Consider the following 17,772-nt stretch of genomic DNA (forward strand, 5'->3'; position numbering starts at 1 on the left):
GTCGAGGAACTAGATCCCACATGCCACAACCTAAGAGCCAGCGCAGCCAAATAAATAAATTCAAAAAAGATTCTCAGCCAGTCTGGCCAACCCCTAAACCCATGTTCTTCCTGTTACAACAGTCTACATTAAGATACACCGTGGCTGAAGTAAATTACGTAAGAGCAGACTTGGTAAGAGGAAGAAGAGGCCGTTGCCTGGAAAAGGCTGGGTATACAGAAGGGAGGGGCCAAGAATGACCTGCACGCTGACCATCCTCCGCAGACTAGAATGTGACCATCCCGCATGTGGGTTCAGAGAGTGGATCCCAGGTCCTGAGACTCTAATCTGAAGGGGGGGGACTCCTTCACCACTTGGGGTCCCTACCCACCAGACCCAGCTCTAGCCGGAGATTTCAGGGCAGTTGCTTGTAGCTCTCAGCCCGTCACCGCTGCCACTCCAGGTGGGGAGGGACGTCCAGCAGGGGCTCTTCCCACTCACTCTGCCCAGAGAAATAATCATTACAGCCCAACAACCGCAGTGGGGTCCCTTTGTGCCAGAAGTTGGGCAGAGCAGTCCATGTGTGTTAATTCCATCATCCTGCACAATCACACTTACACCCATTTTACAGATGAGGAAACTGATAGGGAGAGAGACAACTAGGACCTGGATGCTGAGAGTGATTTCTGGGTTTCGGGTTTAAATACTGGAGTGGATAATAGGACCACTGGCTAAAAGTAGTTCAAGAAACAGGTAGAAATAATGAATCTGACCTGCTTGTGGAAAGGTCCCGAAGCGACGTTAAGGTCTGGGGATGTGGCTGAATTGTGTGCTGGAGGCAGAGGTGTGGGCGACCTTGGCGGGTGGTCGTCATGGAAGTGACCTCTTTGAAACCACGTCCAGGGAGAGAAGAAGCAGGCCAGGATGTGGAAGGCTGGCCGAGGAAGAAATTAGGAAAGAGGCTGACCGAGACAGGGCAGGGAAGAAGACGAGGGAGGGGCAAGGAAAGTTTCCAAGTTCCTGAGAAAGAAAAGAAGTGACTGACAAAGCCCAACATCACATCAGGGTGCTGTCGTGGCAACCCAGTCTATTGGATTGACAGCTGAGACCACTGGCCACCGTATTTTTATTTTGTTATTAGTTTATATTTGGTTGTGCTGGGTTTTCGTTGCTGCGCACAGGCTTTCTCTGGTTGCAGTGAACAGGAGCTGCTCGTTGCGGTGGCTTCTCTTGCTGTGGAGCACAGGCTCTTGTAGGGCACGCGAGCCCAGCTAATTGTGGTGCGTAGCCTTTGTCACCCCGCAGCATGAGGGGTCTCTCCAGACCAGGGATTGAACCCCGGCAGATGGGTTCTTAACCACTGAACCGCCAGGGAAGTCCCATGGGCCATTTTATAAAGGGCCAGTGCAGTGAATGATGGAGTCATAGTAGCCAGGTTTAGTGGATTGAGAGGTCATAGATGAGGAAGTTTTATAAATGAGCATGAGGAATTTGGTTCTGAAAGGTATTTTTAAAGCCAGGTGTCAGGGTTCAGCTCTCACAGATGGCAGGTAAACTTGGGCGTCTCCTCTGTGGAGGATGGCAGTGAGGTGCACTGGGCCCTCAGAACAGAAGAAGAGAGGCACGATTGTGGAAGGAATACATGTCTTCATTTGGTTGAGGAACTCAGGACAGTCCTCATTGCAGAACAGGAGTAACTGGCTGTAGCGCAGTGTCGTTTCTGTTGGAGAAACACCTTGAGGATGTCTTCGTTATTTGTACAAATGACGTTGTGTGGCATGTGTGCATGTACGCATGTACCTACGCTTGAGGATACGGAGCGATGATCAAGTGACTTGACTGATTTCAAGACTTCCAATTCATTGTCTTCCCTTCAGAATACTTGGTCTCAGAGGCGCTGTGTTAACCTGGTCAAGCTATTATTGTTGGAAATGTTACTGGACGTCCTTTCACTGAGGACCTTCACAGTTAGAGAGCACTCTCTGGAGCAACTGCAGAGATAGCAAATCTTGGTCTTTTGTAAAACCGTTTGTTAATTTGGCTGCACCAGGTCTCAGTTGCGGCACGCAGGATCTTCGATCTTCACTGTGACATGCGAACTCTTAGTTGCGTGGCACGTGGGGATCTAGTTCCCTGACCAGTGGTTGAACCCGGGCCCCATATATTGGGAGCAGAGTCTTAACCACTACACCCCCAGGGAAGTTCCCTATCTTGCTCTTTCAAGGGGGATTTTCCATCTGGAGGGGAAGTGGTCAAAAGTCAGCCCAACTTCTGTTGGTGATAACACAAGGGACCGGTTGGGGTCATAAGGGTAACAGAAAGCTCACCGTCTGTCTGCTGGGGCTCCTTTGTAAATTCTTAAAAAGCTTCCCATCTGTTCTCCAGACTCCCCAAGGGGGCCGTGAAAGCTGGGAGACCGGTTCTGTTGGGACAGGCACGCAGGGATGAGGAATGTGGTGCTCCATCAGCTCTGCGCCGGCATTGCTGAGGCCAAGCAAGTAGGAGGACACTTTGGAGACACCTCCATGCCCACTGGCACACCGCCCATGGCCCATGGCTGCCGCTCGTGGAGGCTTGTGGGGCAATGTGTCCTGGGGAAGGAGAAGAGATGGAAGGAGGGGCCCTGTGCTATAAGCACTCCAGGCACACAGGGCAGCAAGAGAGCTCTGCCATGCATGGCCAGCCTGTGCTGTGGAAAACCTTCTTTGTCCCTTCCAGGAAGGAGGACTGAACAGCCTCTTCAGGAGTGTGTGTGTGTGTGTGTGTGTGTGTGTGTGTGTGTGTGTGTGTGTGTTGTGGATTCCTTGTATACTCTGTACGTGAAGCCTGTTCCACAGAACTGCATTGTCATAAAAAGGAAGTAGCATAGCATCTCCTTTTGATTCCCACACCTTACTGATCCTGTGAGTGTTACTGGGGATCCTTTGGGGGTCACTTTGGTTTTTATTGGCCGTGCCACTCAGCATGTGGGATCCTAATTCCCTGACCAGGGATTGAACTCTTGCACCCTGCATTGCAAGCTCAGAGTCTTAACCCCTGGACCACCAAGGAAGTCCCTTGGGGGCATTTTTAAGGCAAACTTGCTCACATCAGGCCCTTCCCAGACGGACTTAGGAACTACAAGAGGATGATTTAAGTTGAACTCAGGGAGCAAAAAATTATGGCAGTGGCAAAACTGTTGAGGAAGGGTTTCTCTCTGCTGCCTTTTTTTTGGTTCTTCTCCCAAAGAATATTAGCATCATGCCTGATTTCCTCACTGAAGGAGATGTGTGCAGAGGGTCTGCTACCTTTAGTCAGGAAATTCCAAGGCACTCAGGAGAGTACCCAGTCCTTATTAGCTTTCCCTTGGTGACTGGCCAAATCTCTGCCCAGAACTAAGTGGGTCTTCTTGGGATATATCTGCCCACAAGGAACAGTCACATGAGTACCCTGTGTTAGGACCCAGAGGTCTAAATCATTAATATTTTTTCTATTATAAAATTGTAGGAACTTCCCTGATGGTCCAGTGGTTAGGACCCTGTGCATCCATTGCTGGGGGGCGGGGTGGGGGCGGCATTGTTTCAATACCTGTTCAGGGAACTAAGATCCCACGTGCCGCATGGTGCGGCCAATAAATAAATAAGGTACACAGACAGACAGCTAGCTTCTTTAATATGGCATCATACTCTACCTACCGCCCTGCAATCTCCCTTCTTACAGCACCAAACTTCTAGAACATGACTTCTCCAGACTGCGTACTATACATTGGATGCACGTTCCCTAATTTATTTAAACCCAATTCCCCCCTTTTTGCCCTTTAGAGAGCCAATATCGTTTAAGGTGTTTTGTTTTTTTGTTTTTTGTTTTTTTTTTTCAAAATGAGGGAATGGGCATTTTCTGTGTTGGGATGGGACTTGCAGCTTTGACTGCCCCTTCCTGGCATCTCAGGGACTTCGCTGCTCTTTTTTCCTAGGAACGCCTCAGGTTTCCGGTGGGAAGACTCTAGGCGCTGTGGATTCCTCGGGGCCGCCCGGCCAGCCGGCGCCCGCCAGCGCCTCCGCGGTCCACGCGAGCCTGCTCGACATGAGGCGGAGCGTGGCCGAGCTCAGGCTCCAGCTGCGGCAGATGCGACAGCTCCAGGTACTGCCGGCGTTCCCCGTGGGCGGTGTCCTCTGACACGGGCTCCTCCCCCGCCCGCCGCCTCCCGCACCCCCGGCCCCACAGCATCTTGCTGGTGGCCTTCTCTGCAGCATCCTTTGGTAGGGATGACTGAGGGCCAGCGTGCAGGCGCGTGCCACCCTGGCTCCTCCCTCACACACATCATCTTGGTCTAGAGCCTTCCGCCGCAATGACAGTCTGTAGCCACTTGTTTAAGCTGCACGTGCTTCTTACACATGAAAAAACCATTAAGCATCTGTTGTTTTTTTCTTCCTTTTTTTTGAGGAGAGCTGGAAGCAGAGGAGCCCCGTGGTGGAGTGTTCCCACAGCCAGTTACGACTTCCTGCTTCCTAGGGTTTGGCTTTTGTGCTTCCCCCATAAGCACGTGCGAGGTGCTGCAGGCAGCTCAGGGGTTTTGCAAGGAAAAAAAAACCTTTGTATTTAGAACTAGGAGTTCAAGCAAGAGGGTGAATTCATAAGGAAAAGGAGCCATCGTGGATGGTTTGAGAAAAACATCTGCATTATTATTTGGACAGTGTGTCTTCCGTGATACTTCCCTTCCCTTTCCCATTCTTAGGAGTATAGGAACTACACGGGAATCAAAGGGCAGGGAAAATGACCCTTCCTGTCACCAGGCATGGTGAATAAATCCCATAAATCTGACTTGGCATGGCTGGTCCAGGGTAATAAGGAACTGGGAAGGTGTATCTTTATGAGATCATGTGTCTGCTCCGGGGATCAGCCTCACGCCTCCCTGCCCCTCGGGGTAGGCTGGTGACTGAGCATGTAATGCTGGCTTAGACGATGCCCAGGCATCCTCCTCAACTTCGAGGAAGCTCGTGGTCCACCAAACGTTTGTAAAAGGCAGACGCGTCCAGGAGCAGGGAGTAGCCACAGGTATGGCATCCTCAGGGGCATGCAAGCTCCTGTGCAGCAAATCCAGTAAGGAAAGGGCATGCCAAACCCCAGCTGCTCTCACACTTCAGCTTGCCATGCGTGAGCCCTCCACTTCCCCCTACCTGAGTAAAGCTAAGAGCGTGATTTCCCCTTGTCCTCTACCTTTGGGAGAACTAACAGAAGGGAAGGTAGCTTGAGAGCCTGCCCTGAGCCCTGTCACAGATCACACTACTCACGCTCGGGTCTCCACAGGCTAGTCCAGCGGCGTCCCAAACCCCTCAGACCTCCCACACAAGTTTACTTCATTCCTCCCTGAGTCACGTCGCAGGGGAAGTTCCCCATCCTTTGCATTCACTTTTCCTTGCTTTGCTGTTTTTAAGACACTTTGCAGTGAAATGAAGTGTACAGGGTGGCACAGTTCAGTGCCCACAGTGAGCAGGCAGTAACTAAGCAAGCGAGTGGACGAGGGAGAGTGGTGAGTTGGCACCTCTAAAGGACAGTCGCCACTCCACTCCAGGCAGCTCTTAACCTGGTAAAATGAGAGTCCAGGGTTTCTAGATGTTTCAGTATCTCAAGAGAATCTGGAAATAGAGGTTTTTGTTTTGTTAGTCTTTATTTGGCCACACCAAGTCTTGGGCTTCCCAGGTAAAGAATCCACCTGCCAATGCAGGAGACCTAAGAGATGTGGGTTCTATCCTTCCATCAGGAAGATTCCTTGGAGAAGGAAATGACAAGCCACTCCAGGATTCTTGCCTGGAGAATCCCATGGACAGAGGAGCCTGGTCGGCTATAGTCCATGGGGTCACAAGGAGTCAGACACGACTTAAGTGACTGTGCATGTAGCATGCGTGTCTTAGTTTGGCACGTGGGATCTAGTTCTCCAATCAGGGATCAGACCCAGACCCCCTACATTAGGAGCTTGAAGTCTTAGCCACTGGACCAAAGGGAAGTCGCAGGACACATAGATGTTTTATATAAAATATATAAGTTCATTCTAAAAGTGTTGGAAGGTAATTTAAAAATCGATTATTTCATAATCTGCAGGCCAGAGGGCACGTGTGCAGGCCAGCAAGTGTCTGTGAGCTCCTGGGTTCTTTGCTGGTGGTTAAGGAGGGTCAGCCTCCGTCTTGCACTGCATCTGCCTTTTACTGCCATCTGCTGGTCAAATTGGAAATTGTGATCTCCTAGTCTCAAGAGTCAGACACAACTTAGTGGCTAAACATTTGGACCTTCACAAGGAAAAAAAGTCCTAAATATGTCGTTTGCAAGGTAGTTCCTACTGCTTTCGAAAGTGAGCATTTGTTGGTGTGGGGTCAGAGGTGGAACTGCCGTGAAGTGTGGCAAATCTGATATGCGGGGGCCGTGAGGTTATGGGGTGGCGGCATCACCCTGCTGGTAGATGGCAGGTTTTGGTCCTCTGGTTGGAGGGGCGGTGAAGGGAGCTGGGGAGGGACTTCCCACAACTTGCCACTCCTTGTAACCCTTGAACTGAGGAGGCTCAGCTGCAGAATTATAGCTTCTCAAACAAAGAAGTGCTACAGTCAGTTCCGGGTCGCGATCTTAATTAGGTTCCTTAATTGCCCCCGAGCTGCTCAGCTCTCCTCGCTCTCGGGGTAAAGAACATGGAGCAGGTGTGCTCTTTTCTTTAAAAAAAAAAAAAAAAAAAGATGTTTATTTGGCCACACTGGGTCTTGGTTGCATCACGTGGGATCCTTTGTCGCAGAGCACGGACTCTCTAGTTGTGACGCAGGCTCGGTACTTGCAGCGAGCGGGCTTAGTTGCCCCGCAGCATGTGGGATCATAGTTCCCTGACCAGGGATCGAACCAGCATTCACTGCATTGCAAGGCAGATTCTTAACCACTGAACCAGCAGGAAAGTTACCAGGTGTGCTCCTGAGCTGAGATGCTGGTGCGGTTCTAAAGTGCAGGCGCTCAGGGAAAGAGAAGCATTTTGATTCCTAACCTGGATGCTCTTGTTTCTGCCTCAGTCTTTGCATCCTCTGTGCCTCCATCAGCTTTCAGGGGAGTCTGTTTGAGACCAAACCAGTTTAGAATAACGCAGCCATCTCAGCACCAATTCCCTCTCAGCACATGTATTATACACCAAAAGGGAAGTGCGAGCCCACAGTGATTATAAGCCCAATGATGGAGCTATCATTAGAGAGCTCCGAAACTCCGGAACAGTCTCAAAAGAACAAAAATTGAATTAGAAATTCAAATGTTCTTTGAACTGTGTTATAAAATAGTGAAAACGAATGAAATCTTTTTTGTACTTGGCAGCCGGCTCCAGTAATTAGATAATTAAATCAATGAGAAAATCCTAGACTGTCAGGCATAGCCTGTGTGAGCATTTCATTTGCAAAATTGATGGATTATTCTCAGAAGTAGAAATTCGATGCAGACACTGTGGGGTGTGTAGATTTAAATACGGCAAAAAGAATGTCGAGGGAGGTGAAAGAGCCTGAGATGATGAAGAAAACCATGGGAACTTTGCTCCCATTTTCCTGCTCTCCAGGCTAATGTGAATTTTCAGTGTAAGAGAACAGTTCTTAATTCTGACTACCCATGAGAATCACCTGAAGCCTTGCAGAAAAATGCGAATACTTGAGTGCCACTGCCAGAGTCTGACTTCATTGGTTGTGGATCAAAGACCAGACATTGGTGACTCTAGAATGTTCCAGGGTGAGAAGTACTGCTCTCAGACATTATGAATTCTTAGTCCATTGAGAAGAAGGCAATGGCAACCCACTCCAGTGCTCTTGCCTGGAAAATCCCATGGATGGAGGAGCCTGATAGGCTGCACTCCACGGGGTCTCGAAGAGTTGGACATGACTGGGTGACTTCACTTTCATGCATTGGAGAAGGACATGGTAACCCACTCCAGTGTTCTTGCCTGGAGAATCCCAGGGACGGGAGAGCCTGGTGGGCTGCCATCTGTGGGGTCGCACAGAGTCGGACACGACTGAAGCGACTTAGCAGCAGCAGCAGCAGTCCATTGAGATGCCCCATGGAAATTGACATCTCAGTCAGCTATCACAAGGAGTGAAGCAGAAATACCCTGTACGCATGAACGCCACACTTGGTGATTTGAAAGCCCTAACTCTAAACAGTGGACCTCTTTTCCAGAGACTAATCAGGCATGTTCTCTACTTACTCATAACTGATGAGAGCTACATGGACCTTCTGTATTGTGGTGGTCCCATCCCAGGTAGGAGCTGCACCTGCATCTAGCTGAAAACAGCAGAAAGAGACGAGGGAAGGCCTAGCTCCTGACAAATGTGCCCTTCAAAAGGTGATCATTTTGGTCTATTACCCTTTCTGGTATGATTTAGGGAAAAAGGGATGAGCTACATCATTGTCCCCAAATGCCACAATCCTTAGGTTTCACCCAGGTCATCCAGTACCCATAGGAGTGACTGCTGTTCTGCCCCTCTTTATGGGCTAAGGGGAAAGAGATGTTTCAGGAAGAGAGGGCTCAAGTTCTGTGAACTTGAACTTGGCCTAACGTTGAGATGGATACATCTTTCTCCAGTTGCCACAGTTTTCTTCTTGGTCTCTCATCTCCTCCTCCTGCTTCTTGATAAATTAAAAATTGGATTATTCTGAACTCAGTGTTCCATTTTTAAGACTACTGAGAATTGACCGTGTTGCTCCCAAGAAAGGGAGGAGGTACCACATCAACATAAAGAAGAAACACAGCAGGACGCAGAGCCCTTGCACTTGAAATGATATAATTCAGCACCGTTATCGCAAGGTGTCTTTTTATAAGATAGTGCCTCATAGCAGTGTGCCAGGGTCTCATTTATCTTCTGACATTCAAAACAACGGTCATGGGAATGTATGTCCCTGAGAAAAGCATGCAGGATGTTGGCCCATACCGAGCAGACCTATTTCTCCCCACCAGGCAGAAATAACAAATGGAACTAGCACAGGAGATGACAGTCAGGCCACCGTGCAATGTATCAAGCCCTCGATATGCCTACACTGGCTAAGAACGGGCACATCTCCCAGATACCGTGTGCTTGGTGAGCAGGCATCCTACACCTGCAGCCCGGGGAGCTGACTGGGGAGAAACTCCTGGTCAGGAGTCATTCTGGGGTCTGGCTGTCATGAAACTTCCCGATGCGTTGTACAGCCCCCGTTTACTGTCACTGCCAGACAGCAAAATCAGTTCAGTTAAACCACACTGTTGGCAAGCCGGATAGTCTAAGATTTTACCCAAGAACTCAGGGTGAGTATGTGAGGCACATGTCCATTTTGAGGTGAGTGGAATTTGGTTTAGGCAGTTTCCTACCTTCTCAGGGAAGCTGACAGAAATAATTTATTTCATCCAGTTAAAAAGTTTAAAATATTTATGTATTTGTTTGGCTACACTGGGTCTTAGTTGAGGCATGTGGGATCTAGTGCAGGGGACTCCCAATGCAGGGGACCCAGGTTCGATCCCTGCTCAGGGAGTGAGGAGTCTTAGCCACTGGACCACCAGGGAAGTCCCGTGGTCCAGTTTACTTTTATTTTTGAGTAGTTTTATAAAGTCATCAAGCCACGGCATTTACAACCAACTGAAATTTCTAGAGATGTAGGGATAACTACAGCTGTTCTTGCCCTTCTACTGTTGACAACTGGAATACCGAAAAATAAATGCATGAAATAACTCTATTCAGCATCAGCCAACAGACAGCACAGGAGTGTGACCCTTGAGAGAATGAAAGGAAAGGAGACAAAACCTCTATCTTCCTCAGCTTTCTGTCTGTTGACGCTTCTTAGATCACAACACAGAGAGAGAGAAACCCAAGAGAGCACTGACCACATGACCAGCTCAGGGCAAGGAGCAGATGCAGCTAGGATATGGGGAGCCGAGTGCCAAACGAGAGGAAACTCTGCGGAGAAAGAATTACGTCAGTCTGTGGATCCGTCGTCGACTAACAGGCCAAGCACGAGTGTTGTGAAAGACCACGATCCAGGCCCAAAGTAGGGGGCTGTAGGCCGGGAAATTCCCAGAGCGCACACAGTTCTGGGAGATGCTCATGCCTCGACCAGCAAGCACAGAGAGGTTTTATTAATCACCCGGGGCATTCGGTAGTGATCGAGAAAGTCCATGCTTCGGTCTTTTTTTCTTTTTTCCTTCAGTGTTTAGTTCGTACGCTTTTATTTATCTGTGGGCACCACACTTTACTTGCAGCATGTGGTATTTAGTTCTCTGACCAGGGATCAAACCCGGCCCCCCGGCATTGGGAAATGTATGTAACAAATCCTTAACAAACTATTAGCAATTGAATCCAGCAATATATAAAAAGGATAATACATTATCCTGGATTTTATCCCAGGAGTTCAAGATGGTTTTAATATGGGGGAAAAAAAATGATTCAATGTATTTGACCTTTTAGCAGAATAAAGAAGACAATCATATCATTTCAGTAAATGCAGAAAAAAACATAAAACAAAATTCAATACCGATGATAAAAACACTCAGCACTCTTGGAGTAGAAGCAAACTTCCTTAACCTGATAAAGGATGTCTGAAAACCCTACAGAAAACACTACAGTTAGTGGTGAAGCACAGCCATATCCCCATGACATCGGGACCACGGCCAGAGAAGCCTCCTCTTACTTCTAACTCTGTACTGAGTGTCCTAGCAAGCGCAATAAGGCTGCAAAAAGAAAGGAAAAAGCATATGGATGGAAAGTTAAAAGTGTAATTGGCACTGCTCACAAACCACTTCACAATCAGGATTGTGTAATATCAAATCAAAAAAAGATGCTTCCAGAAATAAGTGGATGTAAGTAAGATCAGAATCAAGTCAATATGTAAAAACATTAAAATGTTAGTACATACAACATACTAAATCCATACAATAGAAAACCACTAAGCATGAAGAAGAATGAGGCCCTAAAATTCCGAACAGCATGGCTGGATCTCAAAAACAATATACTGAAGGAAAGAAGCCAGACGCACACAGTTTCACAGGGTACAGTTCCATGAGTGTGACATTCTAGAACAGGAAGAACTAATCTAAGGGACAAAACGCAGGTGGGTGGTTTCCTTGAGCTGGGGGTCAGGAAATTGAGTGCAGAGTGCTGAGAAGGGTTTTTTTAGGGTGAGAACAAATGTTGTCTCTGTTTTTAGTGGTGCTTTCGTCAGTGTATACATTTATCAAAACTCATTGGCCTGTGCACTATTAAAAGGGGTATATTTTATAGCTTGTAAACCATATCTTTTTTAACAAATGTATTTGCCTGCACCAGGTCTTAGCTACAGCATGTAGGATGTTCAGTTGCAGCCTGTGGGATCTAGTTCCCTGGCCGGGGACTGAACCCAGGTCCCCTGCCTTGGGAGGGTGGAGTCTTAGCCACTGGACCACCAGGGAAGTCCTAAACTATATCTTAATAGGGTTCTTTTAAATTGAAATTTAGAATCCCTGCGGAAAAACTGAATGTAATGATTTGAAGTGCTGGTGGCTAATTTATCTGAAGCATTCAGAGAGAGATGTTGACACACATCCTGCCTTCAGCACTGTTTGTTTGTTTGTTTTTTATTAATTTTTATTGGAGTATAATTGCTTTGCAGTGTTGTGTTAGTTCCTGCTGTACAGCAGAGGGAAGCAGCCATACGTAGACACAGCTCCCCTCTGTTTTGGATTTCCTTCCCGTTTAGGTCCCACAGAGCATCGAGGAGGGTTCTGTGCCGCGCGCTCGGCTCTCGCTGGTTGTCTGTTTTATATATAGCGGTAGTCAGCACTAGCGCTGCTCTCTGCACACGCGAGGAGCAAGTCCTAGCCACAGTGCTAAGAACTCCAGACAGGGAGGGCCGGGGGCCCAGGGAAAGTAGAAAAGAACCTCTGCGTGTCGTTATTCCTTTGTGATTTTACTTGCTGTTGCCCGCTCACCAGCTGTGTGCCATGGGGAAGTCAGTGTTTCTTCTCCCTTTCTCTGGGTTAAGGCACTCTTTCTGGGCGGGAGGATCATACAGCCTGGAACTCTAGGCCCATCTCTCCCTGCCTCCACTTTGAGTGGAATAATTTGAGCGTAATCTGACTGTTACCAGTTGAGTCATTTGAATATTGTATGCAGTTGTGTTCCTCTGATATGTGTCTGGGTTTTCAGAGGGTGCGCTCAGTTGCTTGGTCGTGTCCAACTCTTCATGACCCCATGGACTGTAGCCCACTAGGCTCCTCTGTGGGATTTTTTGGGCAAGAATACTGGAGTGGGTTACCATTTCCTATTCCAGGGGATCTCTCCAACCCAGGGATTGAACCTGCATGTCCTGCATTGGCAGGTGGATTCTTTACCACTGAGCCACCCAGGAAATCTTGGCATCTGAGGTTGATTAAATCTGAAGATGTGGAACTGTGAGTATGGAGGGCAGGCTAGAAAGTTATACTCGGATTGTTGTTTAAAATGTGTATTTATCTGGCTGCGCTGGGTCTTAGTTGTGGCACATTGGATCTTTAGTTCTGGCATGCAAACTCTTAGCCGCAGCATGAGGGATCTAGTTCCCTGACCAGGGATCAAACCGAGACCCCCTGCATTGGGAGCATGGCGTCCTAGCCACTGGGCCACCAGCGAGGTCCCTATACCTGGATGTTTGCACAGAGGGTAGGCACTCCCACCCCTGTGTTGTTCAAGGGCCAACTGTGTTGTCATTCAAGCACTGAATATGTGTTGGGTTCCTCTGCTGCGCCAGAAGCTGCTTGGGTACGGGAGCACAGCAGAGACTGCTGCTTAATGCTGCCTAGTAGACCGTGAGTGGAGAATTACTGGGTTGAATTTGACTCTGAACAAGTCACTTCACTTCTCAGGGCTTCACTTCTCCCATCTTTGGAATTTCAATTTTAAGGATTTGAAATATTCTAGCAGTAATTTGTGGCTTCATAGCCACTGTCAATATCCACGGATGATTGGACCATAATTTTATTGGAGCTTGTCTGCGAGGTTTGGGCAGAAGGGTTAGGGAGGGCCGTGCCCCTCAGCTCACAGCACAGTGATGTCATCTGTCCATCAAAGTGTTCGTAGACCACAGTGCTCAGACTGCGGTGGCACATTAGAATCATCTGAGGTGGTTTTTATTTTAATACATTTATATCTTCCATTTCTTATTTATTTGGCTGCACCAGGTCTTAGCTGCAGAATGTGGGATCTCTTAGTTGGGGCATGCAAACTCTTAGTTGTGGCATGTGGGATCTAGTTCCCTGACCAGGGATTGAACCCGGGACCCCTGCATTGGGAGCACAGTGTCTTAGCTACTGGACCACTGGGGAAGTCCTTGAGGGGTTTTTAAAAATTCCCAGTGCCCAAGCTACATCTCAGACCAGTTAAATCCAAATCTCTCAGGAATGGACCTAGGCATCAGTCACTTTTAGACACATTTAATCATCTTCTTATTTGTCCCTTATGTACCCATTACCACTAACCCTCAACCCCCAAAGGAAAGCGGTCTATAGGATTTGACACATGGCCTTGAATTTGAGCATGCCATTTTGATAACAGCTGGTTTACTATGTCTGTTTGGCAACTGTAGTCAGAGCAAGTCTGAGCATTAGCACTGAGCTCAAGACATAGCCGAGCCATGGGTCACCTCGCATTTCTACCATTTGGCAAATAATTGTGGATTTTCCATTGTCTGTTATTACCAACTCAGTTCACACATTCAACAAATACTGGGTTGGCCAAAAATCTCGTTTGTGTTCTTCTATAACATTTGGTGGAAAAACCTGAATGAACTTTGTGGCCAACTCCATATTTGAGTGCCTGCTATGTACCAGGCATGGTGTCCTGGAGACTCTGTGGAAGGCAGAAATTAACCAGGTAGAGGGAGTATCATGCAAAGTCCCTGTGGCAGAAAGGAAAGGGGGTCAGGCTGTCAGAAGAACAGAGAGGATGGCCCTGCGGCTGGAGCAGAGCGCGCACCCGCTGCCTGCAGTGATAGGAGGCTGGTGATGTGGGCAAGGGCCAGACCTCCGCATGCCTTGCGGACAGAGCCATCGCTGCAGAGCGCGTGGCCGGAAGCTGCTGTGTGTGCGCTGCCTCCAGACGTGTTGCCTTTCAGCAACCGACTGGCTGTCTTTAAGACCTCGATAAAAAGCATGAGCAAGGAGAGCGTGAAAGCACGGTCATGATTCGTTCAGAGGAGGTAACCCAAGGGTGGCACTTTTTTTTGGTTCACTCCCAGACAAAACCACAGGTCTCGCCCCCACAGTTATCCTCCCTGAAAACTGCAGGGAGGATAACTGCACCTCATCTGCACCGAGAGCCCCGTTTGTGCCAGGCACGACTGTGAGCACTTTATCGCCTCACGAAGCTCCATTACGCCTCCTCCGTGAGATACGAACTACTACTGTCCCTTTCTGTCTGTTTTGGAGAGACACGGAGAGATTAATAACTTGCCCACAGTCGCGTGGGAACCAATTAGGAAGACTGGGAAATGAACTCAGGCTGTCTTTCTCTGGATGGACAGTTGATGATGGTGGTGTTCAAACATGATGGTGGTTCTGTAGGGCTGGTCCATGTTGAATTTTTTTTTTTTTAATGTGGACCATTTTTAAAGTCTTTATTGAATTGTTACAATATTGCTTCTATTTTATGTTTTGGTGTTTTGGCTATGAGGCATATGGGATCTTAGTTCCCCGACCAGGGATGGAACCTGCATCCCCTGCATTGGAAGGTGAAGTCTAAACCACTGGGCCATCAGGGAAGTCCCAGAAATGGTTTATTTTTATTCAGAGAAAATGGAAGCCATGATGGGGTTTCAAGCAGGTGGTCACACAGTCAGATGGCATTTCCTCTCTGTTTGCACAGATGATGGACAGCCGATGGAGCAGTCCCTCCTGTGAGGTGGTACAGTCTACAAAGCCACAAAATGAAGGAAACAGTAACAGCTAATTGAACTTTCAGGGGAACTTCAGATATAATAGAATAGGTATGATAGAGTTACTGGTTTTCAGGCTGATTGAATGAGCTCACTTGATGTACGTGCTGTCAGAAAATTGTCCTGCCCCAGGGAGCCACGTAACACCTTCTTGGAAACAGGATTCAAATGTTTGGCTCGATTTTTGTAAAGCCTGGATTGGTACTCACACATCCTATACTTTGGGGTGAGAAACAAGAGTACTCTGGAAACCACCTGGGAAAATTATGTGGAAATTGTGGTCTTATGTAGGCAAGCAGCCTACGTATAATCCAGGGAGATCAGTTAATTGCCAAAAGCCTTAGGGCTCGTCTGCAAATATCATTGCCACCACTGACAGCAAGTACTGTGTTTGGAATTTTTTTTATTGAACTATAGTTGATTTACAGTGTTGTGCCAATCTCTGTTGTACAGCAAAGCAACTCAGTTATATACATATAGACATTCTTTTTTATGTGTTCTTTTCCATTGTGCTTTATTACAGGATATTGAACATAGTGCCCTGTGCTACACAGTAGGACCTTGTTGTTTATCTTCCTATACATAATAGTTTACATCTGCTACTCCCAAATCCCAGTCCTGCCCTTCCCTACCCTCTCAAGTACTATGTTGTGATGGTCTGTAATTACATGGTATTTGGTCCATGGACCCATTAATCAGAGGGACACAGATATTCATTTAATTGATGGGCTGAAATAGTCCACACTCAAACCAACATTTGTTGAGTACCTTCCTATACCAAACAGTATCTCGTTTAATTTTCAGACTAGAAGAGGCAAGGGAGATGAACGCCCCCGTCTTTAGAGATAAGGAGTGTGCCCAGAGTCTCTCAGTGCATCTGGGAGTAGGTTTAGGGTTTGACTCTAAGTCTGCTTGGCTCCAGAGCTGGTACTCTTGGCTCTCTCTATGAAAACATGCACGATTTCACGCCTGTTGTCTGTATGTCTATCCAGCATTTAGGAAGGACTACTTTTTTGGAGACAAGGACTACTTTTTTGTGAAAGTGTGCTTGTCAGCTGGCTACTCAAACTTGGATGCTGGTTGAAGCAGCAAATATTATATACAGTCTGTGCTCCCTTCCCTTTTACAGTGAAATAAACAAAGACTCAGCTATGGGGCTGTTTATCCAGACCCACACCTGGGGCTTGCCAGACGCCCTGGCACCCCCGTGGCAACCCAGCAAGAGTTGATGGAGGGTGATTTCTTTTGTCCAACAGCTGCAGAACCAGGAGCTGCTGAAGGCAATGATGAGGAAGGCTGAGCAGGAAATCAGCAGCAAGGTGATCGAGACGATGAAGAGGCTGGAGGACCCTGTGCAGCGCCAGCGGGTCCTGGTGGAGCAGGACAGGCAGAAGTACCTGCACGAAGAGGAGAAGATCGTCCGCAAGTTGTGGTGAGTCTGGCCCTTGCACTCAGTCCCTGGGTGCGGGCATAGCTGTTCAGCCTAAAAGGCAAGCCTGTCTTGGCCAAGGAGGCGGTCCTTGCTAGACGGTGTTCTCAGACTCTTTCTTTACTGAGCATCTAGTTCTGGCTGGTTCTGGATATCCGTGGACACTCGGTTAGTGCCCTCCATCCGAGCTCAGGAAATTGAACAGTCCTCAGGTGACTGAGCTTATTAGTCTCTTTGGAAGCATCACACTGTTCTGTAGGGTTTGGCAACCCATCAAATTAAAAGGAGCCAGTGGAACAACCCAATGATAAATGGGAAGTCTGAATTTAATCTCAATAAATTAAAACTAATAGCCAAAATAACAAAGCGCTAAAATTATCCTCCTATTATTCAACTGTAGTTAAAATCACAAAAGAAGAATTTCAGTGTAAAGTATGTTTGATGCACAATGAAAGATGCTGCCTTGAATGCGACCCATCTTCTGTGAGGTTCTTATTGAAAACATCTATCAAGTCGCACTACTGAAATAAGCAGAGTTTTATTACGCCCCAGTCACCGGGGCAGGCCCATCTGTTATGTTAATGTATGTTTTGTTATGCAGTGAAGATTTCTCATAGCACAGTTTCACCTTTTAGTATAATGAACAGTCATTTGTGTGGGTTCTTCTAGTGTTGGTAGTTCTCCTGTTTGTTTTTTTTGAGTTTCACAAAAATTAAAATGGCTTTGTGAAACTCAAATATTTAAAGTATTAAATATTTAAAATACTTTAAAATCTTTTAATTTCATTACAAAATACTGGCATATCTCCCATGTTGTAGAGTGCATCCTGTAGCCTGTCTTACACTCAGTGGTTTGAACCTCCTGTTCTCCCACTAGATTCCCCTGCGCTGCCCCCACTGATAAGCACCAGTTTGTTTTCTGTATCTGTGAGTCCACTGTTTTTTTTTGTTATATTCACTAGTTTGTGAATTTTTTAGATTTCACATATAAATGATAAGCATACAGTATTTTTCTGACTTGTACTTAGCATAATGCCCTCCACACCCACATGTAAATGCTGCAAATAGCAAAATGCTATTCTTTTTTGTGGCTGAGTAGTATTCCATTGTAGATGGGTAATTCTCTTGTTTTTTGGAAAGCATAAACGTCCCAAAATGGGATTGTAAGGGAGCAACTTTCAAATTCTTTCCATGACTGTAATCACCAGAAGCCTACAGGATGGGGAGTGTTATCCTCGCTGACCTCTTTGATATTTGAGCTGTAGCTTATGTCAAGCACATGCCTACCCAGTGTGCCTGATTAAAATTAGAATACCCTTCTCAGTGGTGGTCTAGAGAGTCAGATAAGAAATCTGACTACTGTTCATCAGCATCTCAAAAACAGACTCCAAATTTGTATTTAGTCCCTGCACTTATAGACAATCACCCGCCGTGAGGTAGTAAAGCTGTTATTTGTCTGAAATGGGCCTG

The 17,772-nt window shown here is 47.2% G+C and overlaps 1 protein-coding gene across 25 annotated transcripts in view; it reads left to right on the forward strand.

Moving 5' to 3' along the window:
- Positions 1-17,772, forward strand: part of KIAA1217 (KIAA1217 ortholog) — a 348,846-nt gene that overhangs the window by 297,858 nt on the left and 33,216 nt on the right. For all 25 annotated transcript variants that reach the window (XM_055543822.1, XM_055543798.1, XM_055543811.1 and 22 more), the window contains 2 exons: positions 3,932-4,098; positions 16,131-16,306. In XM_055543822.1, the coding sequence (XP_055399797.1) occupies positions 3,932-4,098; positions 16,131-16,306 (343 nt within the window). The remainder of the gene's footprint in view (positions 1-3,931; positions 4,099-16,130; positions 16,307-17,772) is intronic.

Source organism: Bubalus kerabau, chromosome 13 (genome assembly GCF_029407905.1).
Source record: "Bubalus kerabau isolate K-KA32 ecotype Philippines breed swamp buffalo chromosome 13, PCC_UOA_SB_1v2, whole genome shotgun sequence".
NCBI classification, from domain to species: Eukaryota; Metazoa; Chordata; class Mammalia; order Artiodactyla; family Bovidae; genus Bubalus; species Bubalus kerabau.